This window comes from Callorhinus ursinus, unplaced genomic scaffold (genome assembly GCF_003265705.2).
Source record: "Callorhinus ursinus isolate GAN/ISIS: 27379988/994484 unplaced genomic scaffold, GSC_fseal_2.0 scaffold15, whole genome shotgun sequence".
NCBI lineage: Eukaryota > Metazoa > Chordata > Mammalia > Carnivora > Otariidae > Callorhinus > Callorhinus ursinus.
In genome coordinates, this window is record NW_027397077.1 from 45,949,424 (window position 1) to 45,966,417 (window position 16,994).

Sequence of the window (16,994 nt, forward strand, 5' to 3'; positions counted from 1 at the left end):
TCTTGGCGTCCGCTGTGGAAAATGTGGCTTCACCTTTCTCTCATATCCCCACATCTGCCTACTTTCTGGTTTCTCATTTTTTCCAGGATAGTTAAGGTGTCCTTTTGGTCAGCTCAAGATGTAATATTTATATTACTAGACGTTGTTCTTATAAAAGCTATTCACAGATGGGCCGTATGCTGGACTTTTCCTTTCCTGTGCAACTTCTTGTTTTCTCAAAGTCAGTTGTTTGATTTTGTAAGCCTTCGTTGCTCTTCTCCAAACGTCTAAATGTCTAGATCTTTCAAAACATTACGATTTGAGCAGTTTTCTCTGCTGGAGGTCCCCTCCCACAGAGCCGTTCAAGCTGCTCCATTCCGTGTGGTGGCTCTCCAGGCCTGCTGCGCCGGTGGCCATTCTCAGGGTCCCCCCGCCTGCCCAGCATCTTCCTGGGAATTTCTTCCTCTCTATTGTGTTTGATCTTGTTCCCTGGATCCCATGTCAACTCTTTTTTGGCTTATATGTCCATTTTTGGTGAATCACATCCTTTTAATAAAAGGGCACAGAGGAGATACATGTTTGAGACATTGTTTGGCTGAATTTGTGCCCTTGTGCTTAATGAATAGTTCAGTTGATGTAGAAGTGCAGGTGGAAAATAATTTCCCCCTAGAATCTTTGAAGGCATTTGCTTCATTTTCTTCTAGCTTCCAAGGTCATGGTTCAGAATCAGATGTCATTCTGATACTTGACACTTTGTATGAAACTTTTTTCCCCTCTCTCTCTGGAAGCTTTTGGGATCTTTTATTTGTCCCCAGTGTTTTGTAATGTCACAGTGACGGGCTTCAGTTTGAGTTTGCTTTCATCCACTGTGTATCTTTCACACGGTGTATCCTTGCAATCTGTTGACTTCAGTTTTGGGAAAATTTCTTAATTTATTTCACAGATGATTTATTCCTCCCCGTTTTCTCTGCTCTTTTTTACTGGAACTCCTCTTATTCAAATGTTGGACCTTTTGGACTTTTCTCTCTCACTTTCCATTGAATTGCTTTTCACTCTGCTTTCTGAGAAGTTCCTCCCACTCCAGGTTTCCTATTGTATATTTAATTTTGGCTACCATATTTTTAATTTCCAAAAACTCCTTTAAATATACTTTTCTTCTTCCATTGATGCAATGTTTTCTCTTATGTCCCTTAGGTTACTTCTCCTGTTATAGTTTCTGTTTCGTCCAAGTTACTTTTCTTTACTTTGACTTTTGTCTCTGACAGACATACTTTCCTCAAATCTCTGGTAGTCTCCAGCGGTTTGCTCATCTTTAAGAGTTGGATGCCATGGAAGCTTTCTCTGTGAGGTTCTCCATGGGGTGATTTGGCTTTGCCTTATTTCAGGGCTGGTCAGGTCCCTAGAGACAAGTCTTCCAGTCCCCTGCCTGGAGGGTATGGTTGCCCACATTCTGGGAGCCAGGGAAGGAAGAAAGGTGGGGATCTCAATATTCTGTGTGTAGTTGTTCACTTACTCTGCCTGCTTTAATACTGAGTGCCTGACTTCCACTCCTGGCCTCAGCTTCAGTCTCTGCTAGGGTGGAGGAGGGGCTCTGCGTCCCTAGTGAGAGTGGGGCAGGAGATTCAGGTCTGTCTTGCTTTCTTTCACCCAGCATCACCTTCATTCCCTCCTCCAGAGGTTCCTGCTGTTGCCAGTTCCTGAGGCTGCCTGGGGTTCTGTGCTACAAATCTGGGGGTTTTGTTTGTTTATTTGTTTGCTTTTCCTGTGGCCAGCTCAGGATGGAACTTTCTAAGGTCTGGTTAATTACTACTCATTCATCTGCCCTCCAGCTTCTAAAATTTGATTGCTGTTGCCCTCCCTCTTCTTTCCTTTGTCCGACTGGGTTTATTCCTTTTACTATCATTTTAGTGGGGCTTGGGGAGAAAATAGAGGTGTTCAAACTAGTATTTTAACCAAAACCAAATTATTATATTTATTACATGTTTACATATCTGTCTGTCCCATTTTGGACATCTTGATGGCATCCCAAATGCTTATCAAAAGTTATGTTTCAGTCACCAAATTTTTACTGAATTAACTAAATAGATTATAAGAGATTAATTTCTTGATTGTGGTTTCCTGACTAAATAAATGGGATGACTAGGTTTGTATCACACGAGGAGAGAAAATTCAGTGCCTGTTTTTAGGTCTGATGCTGAGGTTGCTGGGTCATAACAGGCATGCTATTATACAATTGCTCTATTTTTCATAAAACCCCAGTGATGATTCATTCAGCTAATCCCAGAAAATCCACCATGTTAGAACCAAATAATTAAAATGGACTTTGAGAGCTCATCTGGTAAATCCCTTTCCCTCTGGCTGAAAGCATCATTAGGCCACTACAGTATCAAGAAAAGAGGTTGTCTTGTGGTATGAGTGTAGACATGTTTGAAAAGCTGGAGGATATCAGTTCTCTAACTCATTATTATACAAGGAAAGATAAGACACAAGACAAAACAGATTATCTTCCAGGTCCTTAGACACTAATTATCACCCATCCCTCTGAATGTCCTGAGGCTACCTTTTGTAATTCTCTGTTCTTCTCTTCTGTCAAGAGAAAGCCAAAAGCCAGAGGATGGAGAGGAGGTGGTGATCACAGCTGGGGGAGAACCCTGGTGGGTGTGTGGGTACAGCAGCTGGGATCTCTCTCCTGACTCCTCGGGTCCCTCCTTATACCCAGAGCATGAACGAGGGGGCACTCATCAGATCTCCTTCCTGAGCCAGGTTTCTTGCTACTATGATAGATTCCTTTACACAAGAATGTGATGTTTAATATAAAAGATATTAAAAGTGTTTTAAAAACCTCTTTGGAAAGTCCTCTGAAGAAAGGGAGGGAAAGGAAAATTAAAGTTTTTTATTATGGGAATGTTCAAGCATTCACAAAAGTAGTGAAATAATGCCCTGCTGCATCCATTATCCAACCTTAACAATTATCAACATTTTACTAATGCTGTAAAATCTGCTCTTGCCCCCCTCACCCCACTGACTTTTTAAAAAAGTATTTGCTGGGGGCGCCTGGGTGGCTCAGTCGTTAAGTGTCTGCCTTCGGCTCAGGTCATGATCCCAGGGTCCTGGGATCGAGCCCCGCATCGGGCTCCCTGCTCCGCGGGAGGCCTGCTTCTCCCTCTCCCACTCCCCCTGCTTGTGTTCCCTCTCTCGCTGTGTCTCTCTCTGTCACATAAATAAAATCTTAAAAAAAAAAATAAAAATAAAAAAGTATTTGCTGGAGTAGATGAAAGCAAATTTCAGACAGCATATCATTGTCACCCATAAATACTTCTAAATGATCTCTAATTGTTCACGTTCTTCTTTTTTTCTTTCTCCTTTATACAAAACCACAATGCCATTATTATCATAACCTAACAATGAACAATTCCCTACTATCCTCTAATATTCCAGTCCATATTAAAATTTTCTGGACTATCTGAAAAATATCTTTTTACAGAGGATTTGTCTGAATCAAGAGCCAAATAAAGCTCACTCATTGTATTTGGTTCATTTATCTCCTGTCTTTTTTAGTTTGTAATGATAACTACATTCTTTAACTTCCATATAACGATGTGCATTAACAATGAAGGTAGGCTTATAAAAGGCTTGGCTTAGCTGCAGTGTCAGCTTTATTTGAATCTGGCACCCTTCCAAAGTTTTAAGTGCTCTGGAGGCATGCTTTTCATGGATATGTACTGGCCCAGTGCTTCTATTAGTGAGGCTAGAATTGAACAGTTAGTCATTTTAATATAACTGCACTCTGCCTTATTTACTGATGCAACTAGTCAAACCTTGCAGAGAGTTGCTTATTAGCTTTGTGCATATTTAAAAATTTCCCTGGTACGTTAAAAATGACAAATCCATACTGTATATTGCGAAGATGGTACAATTTGATACTTGGGAACTAAGTGTGGTAATATATGCATTAGGTATTATTTCAGAAATGCTTTCAAGCAATTTATTTGAAGTGGGAGTAATGGAGAAGGAATAAGTGGGTCCTCTGAGGGTGGGATCTGTTGGTCAATAAAGACGGGGTTAAAATCCAACACTTCCGGTCATGACTCTACTTCTGCCTGTTCTTCGCATTTTCCGATCTCTTGTCAGCCCTGCAATCGGGATTAGACTTGCTTCTCCCATTTCTCTTCTCCTCTTATTCAGCTAAGAGTTACTGAGTGCCAGACACATTATAAACTAGATCTCATTTAACTTGTGCAGTAGCCTGTGGCAGTAGCAGCTCCCTTTTGCAGATGTGAAAAGCCAAGTTCAGAGCTTTGGTGAGCTGCTCAGTGTCACTGAACTCTGAAGGCCGGGCTTTTGCCAGGGCTCAATCTGCTCTCAGGATTATTTTTTGGTGGCAGGGTCAATTAAGGGGGGGGTGTTAAAGTCAATGCCGAGGGAGGTTATAAAGCATTTAGAATTGGATCAATTTACCTGCTCCGTGGAATCCCCCGCAGACATAGAGCTTGCCATCCACCGTTCCGGCATTGGTAGAATTGGTTCGAAGGGAGAGCAGGGGACTTGGCATGGGTGGGCCCTCTCTCCAGAAGTCCCCATCAGGGTTATAGATCTCCACCACATCCAGGCACTTTCGAACCTGGCCTTTGTCTTGACCTACACAGCCAATTCCACCTACAGAGAATGGTACACAGAAATGAGATGACCAAGAACTGGAATTTCCCTGTGGCTTGCACCCCCCTCCTCTTACGGTCTGTATCACACATTTACAGGCCTCTGGCTTTCCTGTCTTGCCTGGTGCTACTTCTCAGATAATTTCTAAGCAATAGTGATGCCTGCTCTGTACTCCATAGCCAAGTTTAATATCAGTTTTGTAGAGTGTTCTGTTTGTGCTTATGCATGAAGCGGATTCCACTGCAGGCTTTATGTTCTACAATATCCAACGCTGGTTCACACCATGAGCAACCCCTTTAGGATAAGAATTTCAGGTTTGCATGTGAGCGCAACTCGACTCTGACAGCTGTCTTTCAGTTGATCGTTAGCAATGATTTCACTGACCTCCAGTAGGGATGCGTCCTTTCTCTTCCTCATCAATGTAAACCTGTCTCTTCCTCTCTTCTTAGGTTGCATGAACTTTTCCCCATTAGGGAAGGGCCATTCTCTGATAAATTTCAAGTTTAGGGTCAAAGAAAGGCTCCAAATGCCCAGTGCATCTCCCATTTTTGGATGATACGGTTCACTCAACAGATATTCACGGGTTTCCTGTGTTATCAAGGCAACATGCTAAATGATAAGAAGTTTAGGAAGATGAATAAGGCATATTTTCTGCCGTTAAGAAATTAATGCGGTGGAAAAAGGGTCACGTATGCAAATAAATAGGTAGACAGCATGGTGACAGGTAACTGAAAAGAGATACCAATTAGGTATCTGTAAGTAACAGTGATGATGGCAGAGAACTATGGAGGAAGTTTTTTTTTTTTTTTTTCCCTCTTTGCTGAGGGAGCCCAGCCTGTTTCCTCTCTCAGTATGGATCCAGGGAGTGAGGCTATCAACTCAGGAAGCTCTTAGCAGCTTTCTCTCTTATCCGACTGGATAAATAATTTAGCCCATTCCAGTGCCAAGTGTGAGCCGCAGCGTTTCTGAGGAGGGGAGCACGCTGGCCTTGGTTATCTGCACGGCTCTGCTGTTCATGGCTCTCTTTCAGTGTGGTACTGTGGTAGCTAGAGGTTTCTTAGTTCAACACGAAGGGGAATTTCTGATTTGTGGGGCAAGACAGCCTTAAAGAAGAGGATTTATCACCAGCAGCTAAACCTGGCAACCACCCATCAGGTAAGAATGAGATGCTTTAGTTACCTGCTCCCCAAGACCCAGGAGAGAGATTACTAGGCTGGATGATATTACAACCACTTCAGAAGACCTATTAACAAGGGGAAGCAAACAGGTTAAATGCAAGTCACTGGGAGTCAGGCTGGGGCATGCCGAGCAACCAGCACCCTGAACATAACTTAGAAGTTTCAATAAAAGCCCATTAGAAAAGCTTCCCCAACATAATGCATATAAAGAATGGGTATTGTTCTCTTGGTTTTTGAAATAATTAGGGCGCTTGCCGTTTCTGTTTCTCTGTTACTAGGTGTATTTAATTATAATGTCGAGCCCTTCCGCTGCTCTTTGAAACATGAGCCTTTTCTGTTTGGTTGGCAGACAGCGCACACGCTCTACTCGAGGGTGCCATGGCTGGCGGGCCATTGTCTCGGCTTCTGGCCATTAACGCCCGAATGCATTCTCCGTCTCACTTGGATGTAATCCCACCAACAGGTACACTTAGAGTGTCACTCTGTGACAGCAGACTAATGAGCTTAAACTGAAGGTGAATCCTAATTAGATAAATACTCAAATACAAGCATGATCTTTATTAATAAGTCAGCAGCAGCACTACAAGAGAACTCTTTTGATGAGAGAAATCTAGGGTAGGATCAGTACATCTTTAGAATTTCAATGAGATACCTCCATATCTTTAATTTATATGCTATCAGAACCTCTCAGCCTGACTTTTCTTTATTCAAAACAGACCAATGAATAGAAATCATCTTTGCAAGTCATGCCCAAATCGACCTCGAATGCAAACTATATACCTTAGGGTTTTTTGGTGGTGGGGGACAGAGGAGGGAGAAAATGATAGGACAATGCCTCCCTCTCGTTTTTGTTTCTACAAAGATGAAGACCCACTCTTATGTTTCGCTGCTATAGATTCTTCCCCTTCTGTGGGTGTGCACACGGGGAAAGCCTGTCAGGGAGCTGGCTGAGGTCACCGGTGAGATGACCTCCTAGGATTCCCTGTCCGCAGCACCCTGCCTACAGTGGTATTGGCTCCCTGCTTCTGCCTGCTGGGCTGCCTTCAGGTGGCAGGCTTACTCTATTCTTCCCTGGGCTGGATCCAAAAGAGGAAAGGGATTGTGTAATTGCTTGGGCAAACTCCCAAAGTTACTTGCATTGCTAAAGAAGCTTTTTGGAAACAAGCTTTAGTAAATATGTTTACTGTCGTAGGCTTTCTTGTGACACAGAAAAAAAGCAGGTAGGCTTTTGGAAACAGATCCTGGTTCATACGCTTGTGTCCATTTCCTAATGTGGGTCCATATAACCTCTTTAGGCCTCAATTTTCTCATCTGTAAATGAATGATAATAATACCAATTTCCTAAGTTGTGGCAAAGAGTAAGTAATTACATAACTGTAACGGGGGAGAAGGGCATTACTACTGGAATTTCTTTATTCTCATGTACTGCTTGTGAACAAAGTGGTTAGCATGTAGCAGGTACTCAGTCAAGTTAATTCCTTCTCCTGAATGTTCTAGAGCATTGGGTAAATAAGCCAGTGTTCGCTGAAGTAGCTGAAATCTTACATTTGCTTTCTCTGGATTTAACTATTTGCTAGGTCTATAGTTGATGGTTACTGACTGTATGGTCAAATCTCTCTTAAAAGTTTCTTCCAAGGTTGGGTAGAGACAATCAAAAGGTCAGAGGGCTGCCGTTCAAGCAGGCCAAGCCTTCACCTCCTCCATCAGGTGGGGAGGAAGGCTCCCGGATGGGATTTAGAGGAATTCATCTGGTCCTAAAGGTCTGAGAGAGGTAGGAGCCGTCAGGTGATGTCCTAAAGGCCAGACAAGGACTTTGCAGCCCCAGGCCTCCAGGAGTGAGGCTGGCCCACACATCTGAGTGGATGGGCTACTTTCTGACTTGCATGTCCAAATGCAATCTGTTCACTGCTGATATAATGCCTGTGACCATTTTGTTCTCACTGGAGTTGTCTGCTCTCTGAGTTTTTTTACTCTCATTTTAGAGTTCCCGATGTGGAGCCCACGACCCTAGAAGACATGATCTTGTTCCTTTCTTAGTCTAACACAGGCATCTCAGCTGTTTTCAGAAAAAAAAGTCCCCGAGGACTGGGTTGAAAGCACGCTTATCTGCCATTTACAAAATTCCAGGTGACGCCAGCCCTGCTTATTTTGTGTGAACATGGGCTGGTAGTCCTCATTTATAATAAGGCCATTCTCTTCACTGGCTAACCCTTTACTGCCCTTTGCCAGTTTTTTCTCACCAGGCTAAGAAAACAGTCATCCGTCTGCATTTTGTTAGCTCTTCAAAACACAATACCATGAAAATCAAATAAAAGAGTTGAAAAGGAAGATCAAGCTCCATTTGTTAAAGCTTGATTTTGCTTGATTTTGGAGGGAAAATCAGGTGTTTGCAATGTCTTACATTTCCACCGGAATTAGAAATACATTTCCAAGTGGAATTGTAGGCAGCTGAATAGTTAAGTTCTGTCACTGAGCCTGTGGGTGTCAAATAAGCTGCAATTACAAAGTTGCCGCCCCACCTGATTCTGAATGGCCCCTGGGCTTTATGTCTTGACCTGGTATTGGGGCATCAGTGGATTTCACTATGTGAGTCAAGTCTGGCTTCACCCTGTCAGTTCTTTCAAGCCCTGGGCCTGTCTTTCCCTCATTCCTTCCCTGTTCCTCTTCACTAGCTTGTGCTGTGGGCCCCGGCCGGTCAGAAGGCTGAGCCAGTATGGGGAGAACAAGGGAGAGCCTGGGAACGGTGGGTAGGAGCATGCTTAGTGGATGACCTGGAGATGTCGCAACAGGTCAGAGGTGACAGGGCACAGCCTCAGATGAATATCACCACCATCCAACTTGGTTCAGCACCCTCCGTATCTCATCTGTCACCCAATTCTGTTGGTTGCACCTCCTCAACTCTTCTTGTGTCTATCCCTTCCTTGAAAGATACACAAGCTTTCATGATCCAGACACTGTCAGGAGCTTCACGTTTCCTCCAACACACCCCACCGCCTTATGCTCCAGGCACGCTGGGCTGCTGGCAGTTCCCCAAACAGGTTAAGGCCATTCAGCTCTTGGCCTTTGCTTAGGCTGGTCTCTGCCTAGAATGGTCTCTCTCTCCTCCTCCTCCCCCACTTCATAAACTCTTACCTTTCTTTTAAGGCTCAGTTCAATAGTCACCACTAAGAAATTTCTCATGTCTGGGGTGCCTGGCTGGCTCAGTCCACAGAGCATGTGACTCTTAACCTTGGGTTGTGAGTTAGAGCCCTATGTTGGGTGTAGAGATTACTTAAAAATAAAAAATCTTAAAAGAAAAGAAGTCTTTACGTCTCTCTACACAAAATTGGCCATTCCTTTCTTTGGGCTTCCACTGTCCTTTGAACAGAAATTAGATTCCTATAAAATATATTGCTCTTTATTTATGTTTGTCTATTAGATTGTAAGTCACTTGAGAGCAGAATAGTGTCTAATTCACATCTGCATCCTCAACAGTTTATAGATAGTTAAGAAAAATTTAACTAAATGCATAAATGGATCAGCTCCTCACCTTCATCCCAGGTATCTTTGTTTCTTATACTTTTTTTGTCAAAACAAAAGGCGATAACTGGTTTTCCAGAATGGGGCAAGCCCTGGGTCCAGAGAGCTGAAAACTCACTTCCTGTCAGTTTATAAAGGTTATCTTCTTAAGGATATAGGAATCTCAGACCAGGTATTGGGAGAAATTGTTGGTGTGAGTCTGTTTTGGGGCCCCTCTCTTCCCCCAGTTTGGCCTGCCTAAAGAATCAGTAACTTCTCTTAACCTGGGCTGGACCTAACCTGACAGGACACAGGTCAACCCCCTGCAAATACTTCTCTAAAGTGGCCTTGTGAGAACTAGTCATCAGATATATTCCACAGCTGAAAAATGTAGACACACAGGATATAAATCCTTGAAAGCGAGGTATGCATTATTACATTCTCTGAGCTGCTAAGTATAATGTCTTTCTTCTAAGGGATCTTAATAATATTTATTGACTAACTATTAATGTTTGGCATATTTATCTCATGTGTAAACAAAATGATTTGCAAAAAACCATCATTTTGTGCTCATTTCCATATTTACCCAAGAACTAGTACAGAAAGAGAGTGATAAAAAATGATTACATCTATGAATTAGGATAAACTAGTTGAAGATAACACATTCTACTCTTTTATGATGTTTTAAAACGTATGTTATCTCTGCCTTAGTGAGTGGAAGATTCCAAATGTAATTAAACATTTTCTTAAGTATTCAGGAGTAACAATATGACCTGTTGTCATAATATGCCATAGATACGTACGAGACTCTATACATCAGGCTTCATGAAAATAGACCTAAAATTTACTTTCTTGAACAAATCCTTGCTATTGGTATGGCTGTTAGCAATTTATCTCTTTTCATAGCAAAGAGCATAGAATGTATAGTACTTTAAACTTCTAGTTAATTTTATGCACATTTTGGATATTCCCTTTGTGTTTGTACTAGGTATCAGAGAATAACACGTTAAAGATTCTCTTTTTGTTTTTGTCCTTAAGACACAGTCAACTGGGCGCCTGGGTGGCTCAGTTGGTTAAGCGACTGCCTTCAGCTCAGGTCATGATCCCGGAATCCCGGGATCGAGTCCCACATCGGGCTCCCTGCTCAGCAGGGAGTCTGCTTCTCCCTCTGACCCTCTTCCCTCTCGTGCTCTCTGTCTCTCATTCTCTCTCTCTCAAATAAATAAAATCTTAAAAAAAAAAAAGACACAGTCAACTGGGAAACCAAAGGCAAATATGAAACCATAAGTAATATAGCACTATGATTATACATGGATTGAATGAAGTAGAATTTCTAACTAATGGTCATAATGAAATGTGGGACTGCCAACTCTCCATGAACCTACAGGATACCAATGATAAAAATTACTATAGCTAGTTGCAATTTGGGAGCCATAGGCAAACTTTGGTCTCTTAGAGTACTTTTTCAGGGTTCCCTGTTGAGAGTGCTAGATAATCAAGGTTAAAATCCTTCATATGGGGGCGACTGGGTGGCTCAGTTGGTTAAGTGTCCAACTCTTGATTTCACTCAGGTCGTGATGTAAGGGTCATGAGATGGAGCCCCGCATTGGGCTCTGTGCTCAGCAGGGTGTCTGTTTAAGATTCTCTCCCTCTCCCTCTGCCCCTCCTCTTGCTGGCTCTCCCTCTCTTTCTCTCTTTCAAATACTAAATAAATCTTTTAAAAAATCCTTCATATGATTAACTGGAAATACATTTCATGGACACCCATAACAAAAAGAAGATGAGCCGTTCACTCCAGTTCAAAGCCACCTCAGCTAATGAATCTCTAAATCCAAGCCTTTTCTCAGAGAAAGTTGGCACGAAGAATACCTTGTCTGGCGTCTTTGGCCATTGTAAAAACATAGTGCTTTTTTTGGTGCAGCATGAACTTAAGAAACGTCTATCTAAGTCCAGAACACTTCTGGGATTCGAGCAGACTACACCCAACAGCCTGCTCTGATAACTTATGAATGCCAGGGTACATTTTTTAAAAAAATATTTTATTTATTTATTTGAGAGAGAGAGCGAGCATGAGAGAGAGCATGAGCAGCAGGGAGGGGCAGAGGTAGAGGGGGGAGCAGCCTCCCTGCTGAGCAGAGAGCCCGATGTGGGGCTCCATCCCAGGACCCTGGGATCATGACCTGAGCCAAAGGCAGATGCTTAACTGAGCCGCCCAGGCTCCCAATGCCAGGATACTTTGACCGAATGAGCTTGCCATCCTCCTAGGGTACCTGACTATACGGTGCTGCCCATGGGAAGGGAGTTTGCCTCATTCATCTCTGCATCTCTTCTAAGAGCTGGCCCTGGGGCCTGGCTTATGTGATACATGTTTAGTAAATATTCTGGGTATGTGATCCCTCCACCTCTTCGCTGTTCTCACCATTATTTGTATTTCTCAAAGTCTAGTCCTACAATTACGCACACCAGAACTGCCTGGATGCTTCCTATAATTCAGATTCCTAAGTCCCACTCCAGACCTCCTAGCTCAGAATTTGCCGAGGGCGAGGGCCAGGGAGATGCCATTTTAATAAAGAACTGAGGGAATTTGAGAAACACTTATATTAACCTTTAAAAAGGTGCTTAGAGTTTTATCCAAAGAAAGATAAAGGCAGGACCTTACCATAATAACACTTCTTTCATCTCATACAATCATTCACCTCTAAAGAGATCTTTGAAGTGCATTACTCTAGTGACTGGGACCTTCGGGGTGACTTCCCCTGCGTCACCCACAGTGGCTCTCCAGCTGGGGGGCAGACTGCAGTGTGACCGCTTCAGTAAGCCAGTGAGGCCCAGAGCAGTCTCCTGGAGAAAGTGACACCAGTGGTTTGGGACATCAGTTGTGTGGGAAGGCTTCTGGTTAGCTGGCTCCCCAGACAGGGAAAGGAAAAATCCTACTTTAAAAAATCACCCACAATACCTGTAAGTCTGATTATTTTTGTGGCTTTCTAGGGGGTGGACAGGCTACAGAGATGAGAGAAGTCAGTTCAGTAAACCAATATTTACCAAGCTCCTATCATAGAAGCCAGGCCCTGGGCGGGCTCTTGGAAGGCACACGGACACGAAAAGAGGCAAGGTCTCTTCCCCTAAGTGGTGAGGAGGGCAGTGACCGGCCCAGAGCAGCTTGCGCAGGGAACCAGTGCAATCAACCCTGACCTGTGGTCACACAACCACCAAGGGCATCTTTTGCCAGATGTGTAAGAGTTAGCGAAACAGGGGTGGAGGCATTAAAAGCAGAGAGAGGAGAGTAAGCACAGGCACAGAATGGAGGTATGTTCAGGAAATGACTGTCCATTCCCGAGGCTGGAATTCAGGTTTTGCAGGGTTGGGAGGGAAGAGGCTAGAGGAGATGAGGCTGCATAGGCAGGCTGGGGCCAGTTTGGGAAAGATCTGAACATTTCCACAAATAGATGCTGGTGCTCACTTTCTGTATTTGATTTTCCTGACCCACCAAGCTGAAGCACTGTCTGAATACAATTTGACTTTTTAATAACACTTGCTGGAAATCCCTATTTATGAGTATCTGTTGTCATTCCAGAAGCAAGCATAATTAATTCAAAAGCATAACTAATAGTAGGAAATCTAAAATGCCTCCTAGTTTATTTCACAAAGGCTTTTATTTTTCAAAGAGAACCTCTGGTACCATATTTAAAATCATTTGTTTTTCTAATACAGACACTCAACAAGAGCTCACGACTAGGGTTTAAAGAGGTGGAGGCCAGAAGGTTTGATATTTCTCCAAACTTTACTAATAGGAGTCTGCATTTAATTCATCTCCTACATTATTACTCATAAAAATATGATTTTAAACCTTGAAAACAAGGAGTTAACATTTTCTCACAGTAATAGGATATATTACCCTAAATTTTTTTAGGCTACCTGTTTAAAGGACATTTTTTGGAAGATTAGGATATATTTGGGTTAAAGTAGCTTAACTATCTGTTATAATGAGCTTTCATAGTACACATGACAAAAGATTGTTCTTAAAAAATAAAGCATTTAGGGGCGCCTGGGTGGCTCAGTCTTTAAGCATCTGCCTCTGGCTCAGGTCATGATCCCAGGGTCCTGGGATCGAGCCCCGTGTCGGGTTCCCTGCTCGGCAGAAGGTCTGCTTCTCCCTCTCCCACTCCCCCTGCTTGTGTTCCCTCTTTTGCTGTGTCTCTCTCTGTGAAATAAATAAGTAAATAAACAAATGAATCTTTTAAAAAAATAAAAATAAAAAATAAATCATTCAAAAATGCATGGTTTTCGGGGCGCCTGGGTGGCTCAGTCGTTAAACATCTGCCTTTGGCTCAGGTCACGATCCCAGAGTCCTGGGATCGAGCCCCGCATTGGGCTTCCTGCTCAGCAGGAAGCCTGCTTCTCCCTCTCCCATTTCCCCTGCTTGTGTTCCTGTTCTCGCTAACTCTCTCTGTCAAATAAATAAATAAAATCTTTAAAAAAAAAAATGCATGGCTTTCAACAGCACCCTCTGGTCTCTTCCCAGAGAGTTTCAGTCGGTTCAGCCATTGAGCCCATGGCCCACTCCTTCTTGCACGTCCCAGTGAAAATGGCCACACTCTTGAGAAAACAGCCAAAATGAAAATCAGCCAGTATTAAATACCTGGGTTTTCAATAGGGTGTCATTTACTCATAAGGCTTATATAGACTCTTTAAATTATTTCAAGCTCTCCAGGAAGTTATGCAACAGAAGAGCCAACTATAGTGCGCAAAACTGACAATAACACATGTAACTGAGCGAACAGCAGAGTCACTTAGGCAAACACTCTAGCCGTATCTTTTCCTGTATTTTTATGTTAAGAAGGCAATTGATAGATTTCCAGGAAAAACTACCCAATATCTGACAAATAAGGCTCTTGGCTAGTTTGCCATAATCCCAGGAGCTGTTTTCAACTAAATTCAAGTTATTATTATCTGTGGCAAGACACTTTTCAAAGACATTTCCCCAGAAACTTAGCACAGATGTGAACTGAAACCAATATTCTAACATCTTGACAACTCATATCAAACCTTGAAGGTCAGCCATGGCCACGGTGTCCAGTAGTTCAAATGGAAAGAACACATTCTGGACGATATTTTCCAAGAGTCCCTCACATGAAAATGTGTACCTGCTCTACACAGAAAAGCAGGCTGTGTGGACATGCAGTATGTCATTGGTGCATAGTTACAATGGGAAGGAATGAAAAAAGTAGATCGGCTGAACATTTTCAAAGAGCTTTAGAAAAAGCGGTAGAACTGGACACACAGCCACTGGGGATCTTAAACTGAGGTTCTCCACCCACCCACAGCCCGCCCCAGAAGCATTTACTCCATGCGGCATCAGACTGAGGAGATCATCAGAACAAGATTCTACTACAATCACGGTCATGCTCTTCTTTGTGTAACTTTATTCTTTACCTTTTTGATCATATTTTTTCTCTTTACTGGTTTCCCAAGGGCTGAGGACCATCCTAACTTTTTAATTTGCCTCTCCTAAACTATTGCCTGAGCAGCTAACTCGAAGTATCGTATGGAGATATGTCAAACTGAGGTCACCAACAATGACACAATACAGAAATGAAAACAATGTCCCTCCACTGAGAGAGGGGGATAATAATTTTCTCAAGATTGTTAAGAAAAAAGAACCATCCACAAAAAGTACACATAGGCCCCAAATGGTGTCATTTAGACCAAGTTCTCACACCGGTGCTTATGACATAACCTAATTGCAGTTTCAACCTCCCCCAGAAATGTGGTCCTAACTGGTCAGTCAGGAATTTTTCAATCCCTGCCCGTTAGTCTGCACCTGGGTCCTCTCCAGCTCCCTAGGAAAGATGAGGTCATCTGCACGATCAGACACCTTGCTTTTCCCCTTAGAAAACAGCCTTGCCTGGAACAATCCTCTCCTTTTGCTAATAACTTTCTTGTCCCTACCCTCCGTCTATTTTGTACAACTCCTCGGAGCGCCTCTCCACTTGCTAGATGGGGTGCTGCCTGATTCACGAATCATTGAATAAAGCCAATTAGATCTTTAGATTTACTTGGGTGAATTTTGTTACTTAACAGGATATATAACAGTGACTGTTTATCATGAGCCCTAGAGACAATATACCTCCAGCTCCAGTAGAGCTGATCACATCTCTATTGCAGTGCTCAGGTTCTTTTCTTCTGTGTAGGAGCCAGGCTCTTTGCCAACCCGAGACCGGGACCAATTAATTGTTCTATCAGTCTCTTAGTTAGACCAGGTGTACGACTCTCCAATACCCTCTGGGGGGCTGTGTCTTCATATAAAGAGTCTGAAGGGATAAAACCCTTCCCACACTGGTGGGACAGATTCCTGAGGATAACAATACCATCCCCACGTGCTGCTCAACTCAGGTGATCCTTGAAAATTTCTCCCTCACTTTGGCTGATATAGAAAATAGTAAACAAAACAGTTAAAATTCCTTTGCCCAAATAGCTATGGAAATCAGCATTGCCTTTGGTTTTTCTATTGCTAACCCAAAAGAGTCTGCTATTGCTGACACTTCATTTTGTATGTTGATTACCACCACAGAGAAGTTAGAACGATTTCTATCCATGCAAAAAGAAGAGGCAAACTATTGACTCAGGGAATTGCTGGGCCTTGTTTTGATGATGAGACCTGGAAAAGTCTAGATCGTGCCACGAGAGTGCCCTCCACTCCCTTCTTGTAATACTTTGTTATACTCGTATATCACACAGCTTGATTTATTTCTCCAGAGTCTTAAGTCTACACAGCCACTGTCCTAACAAATGTTTCAACAAATGATTTGAAGACAAAAGCAGGACAAACTCATGCCAATCGATAAGCAAATTAAAAAGCAGACCCACAAGTAAAACCTTATCTTCAAGAAGAATCAACAATAGCAGAGAGCATCTGGACAACCCCAATGATGTCTCCTGTTGCTTAGGTTAATAAGAGACTAGGAGGGGAGAATGAGAATATATCAAAGTTCCACACTCCTAGGAAAAGCCTAGCTGTTCTATGGCCATGGGAACACATCAATATCAGAAGTGGTTTTCAACCTGATTAATCAATCAGTGACAGCTTGCTTCAGTGAACGTGCTTCTAGAACCAATCAGTCAGATGGAGCTGCAGACTCTGAAAGGGAGCCAATCGGCAGCGGACCGGTTCCACTGACTTTTCTGCTACGTCTGGCTTGACCCACCCCTGCCTCTATCATGAGCACAAACCATACTTCTGACAGCAACCCACTCCCACCTGTGTAACAAACAGTAATCCAAAATAAACTCCTGCCCACAACCCTGAGATTATTAGGCAGCTTTGTTCAATCGAAGTGTCTCTGACCAGTTAATCATTCCTACACATAAATAAACAATACGCTCAGCTCTTTTTGATTCCAGATACTGAGTGCTGGTCTCATCCTTGAATGGTGATCAATAATTGACATTGAATTGAGAAACAGACTAATTTAATATGCACTCATGAAATGAAGATATTAAAGCATGAAAGTAACTCAATCTAATCTTTCTCTATCATGCTTTGACTTATATTGTCCCTGGTGCCAAATATCTTTCTCCTTTTCCTTCTTCTAAGTCCTACCTATAGAGTGAGTGACTTGACCCTCCATATGTCCCTATGTGTGCACTTAACTGTATGCATGACTGATCTGACTGTATCTTATT

The 16,994-nt window shown here is 42.8% G+C and overlaps 1 protein-coding gene and 1 long non-coding RNA gene across 4 annotated transcripts in view; one reads left to right on the forward strand and one right to left on the reverse strand.

The window, feature by feature from the left end:
* Positions 1-16,994, reverse strand: part of KBTBD12 (kelch repeat and BTB domain containing 12) — a 73,787-nt gene that overhangs the window by 22,991 nt on the left and 33,802 nt on the right. For both annotated transcript variants that reach the window (XM_025885680.2, XM_073901734.1), the window contains one exon: positions 4,438-4,635. In XM_025885680.2, coding sequence (XP_025741465.1) covers positions 4,438-4,635 — 198 coding nt within the window. The remainder of the gene's footprint in view (positions 1-4,437; positions 4,636-16,994) is intronic.
* Positions 5,585-16,994, forward strand: part of LOC112834220 (uncharacterized) — a 103,807-nt gene continuing 92,397 nt past the window's right edge. For both annotated transcript variants that reach the window (XR_012380981.1, XR_003210810.2), the window contains exons 1-2: positions 5,585-5,790; positions 6,163-6,276. This is a non-coding gene — a long non-coding RNA (uncharacterized lncRNA). The remainder of the gene's footprint in view (positions 5,791-6,162; positions 6,277-16,994) is intronic.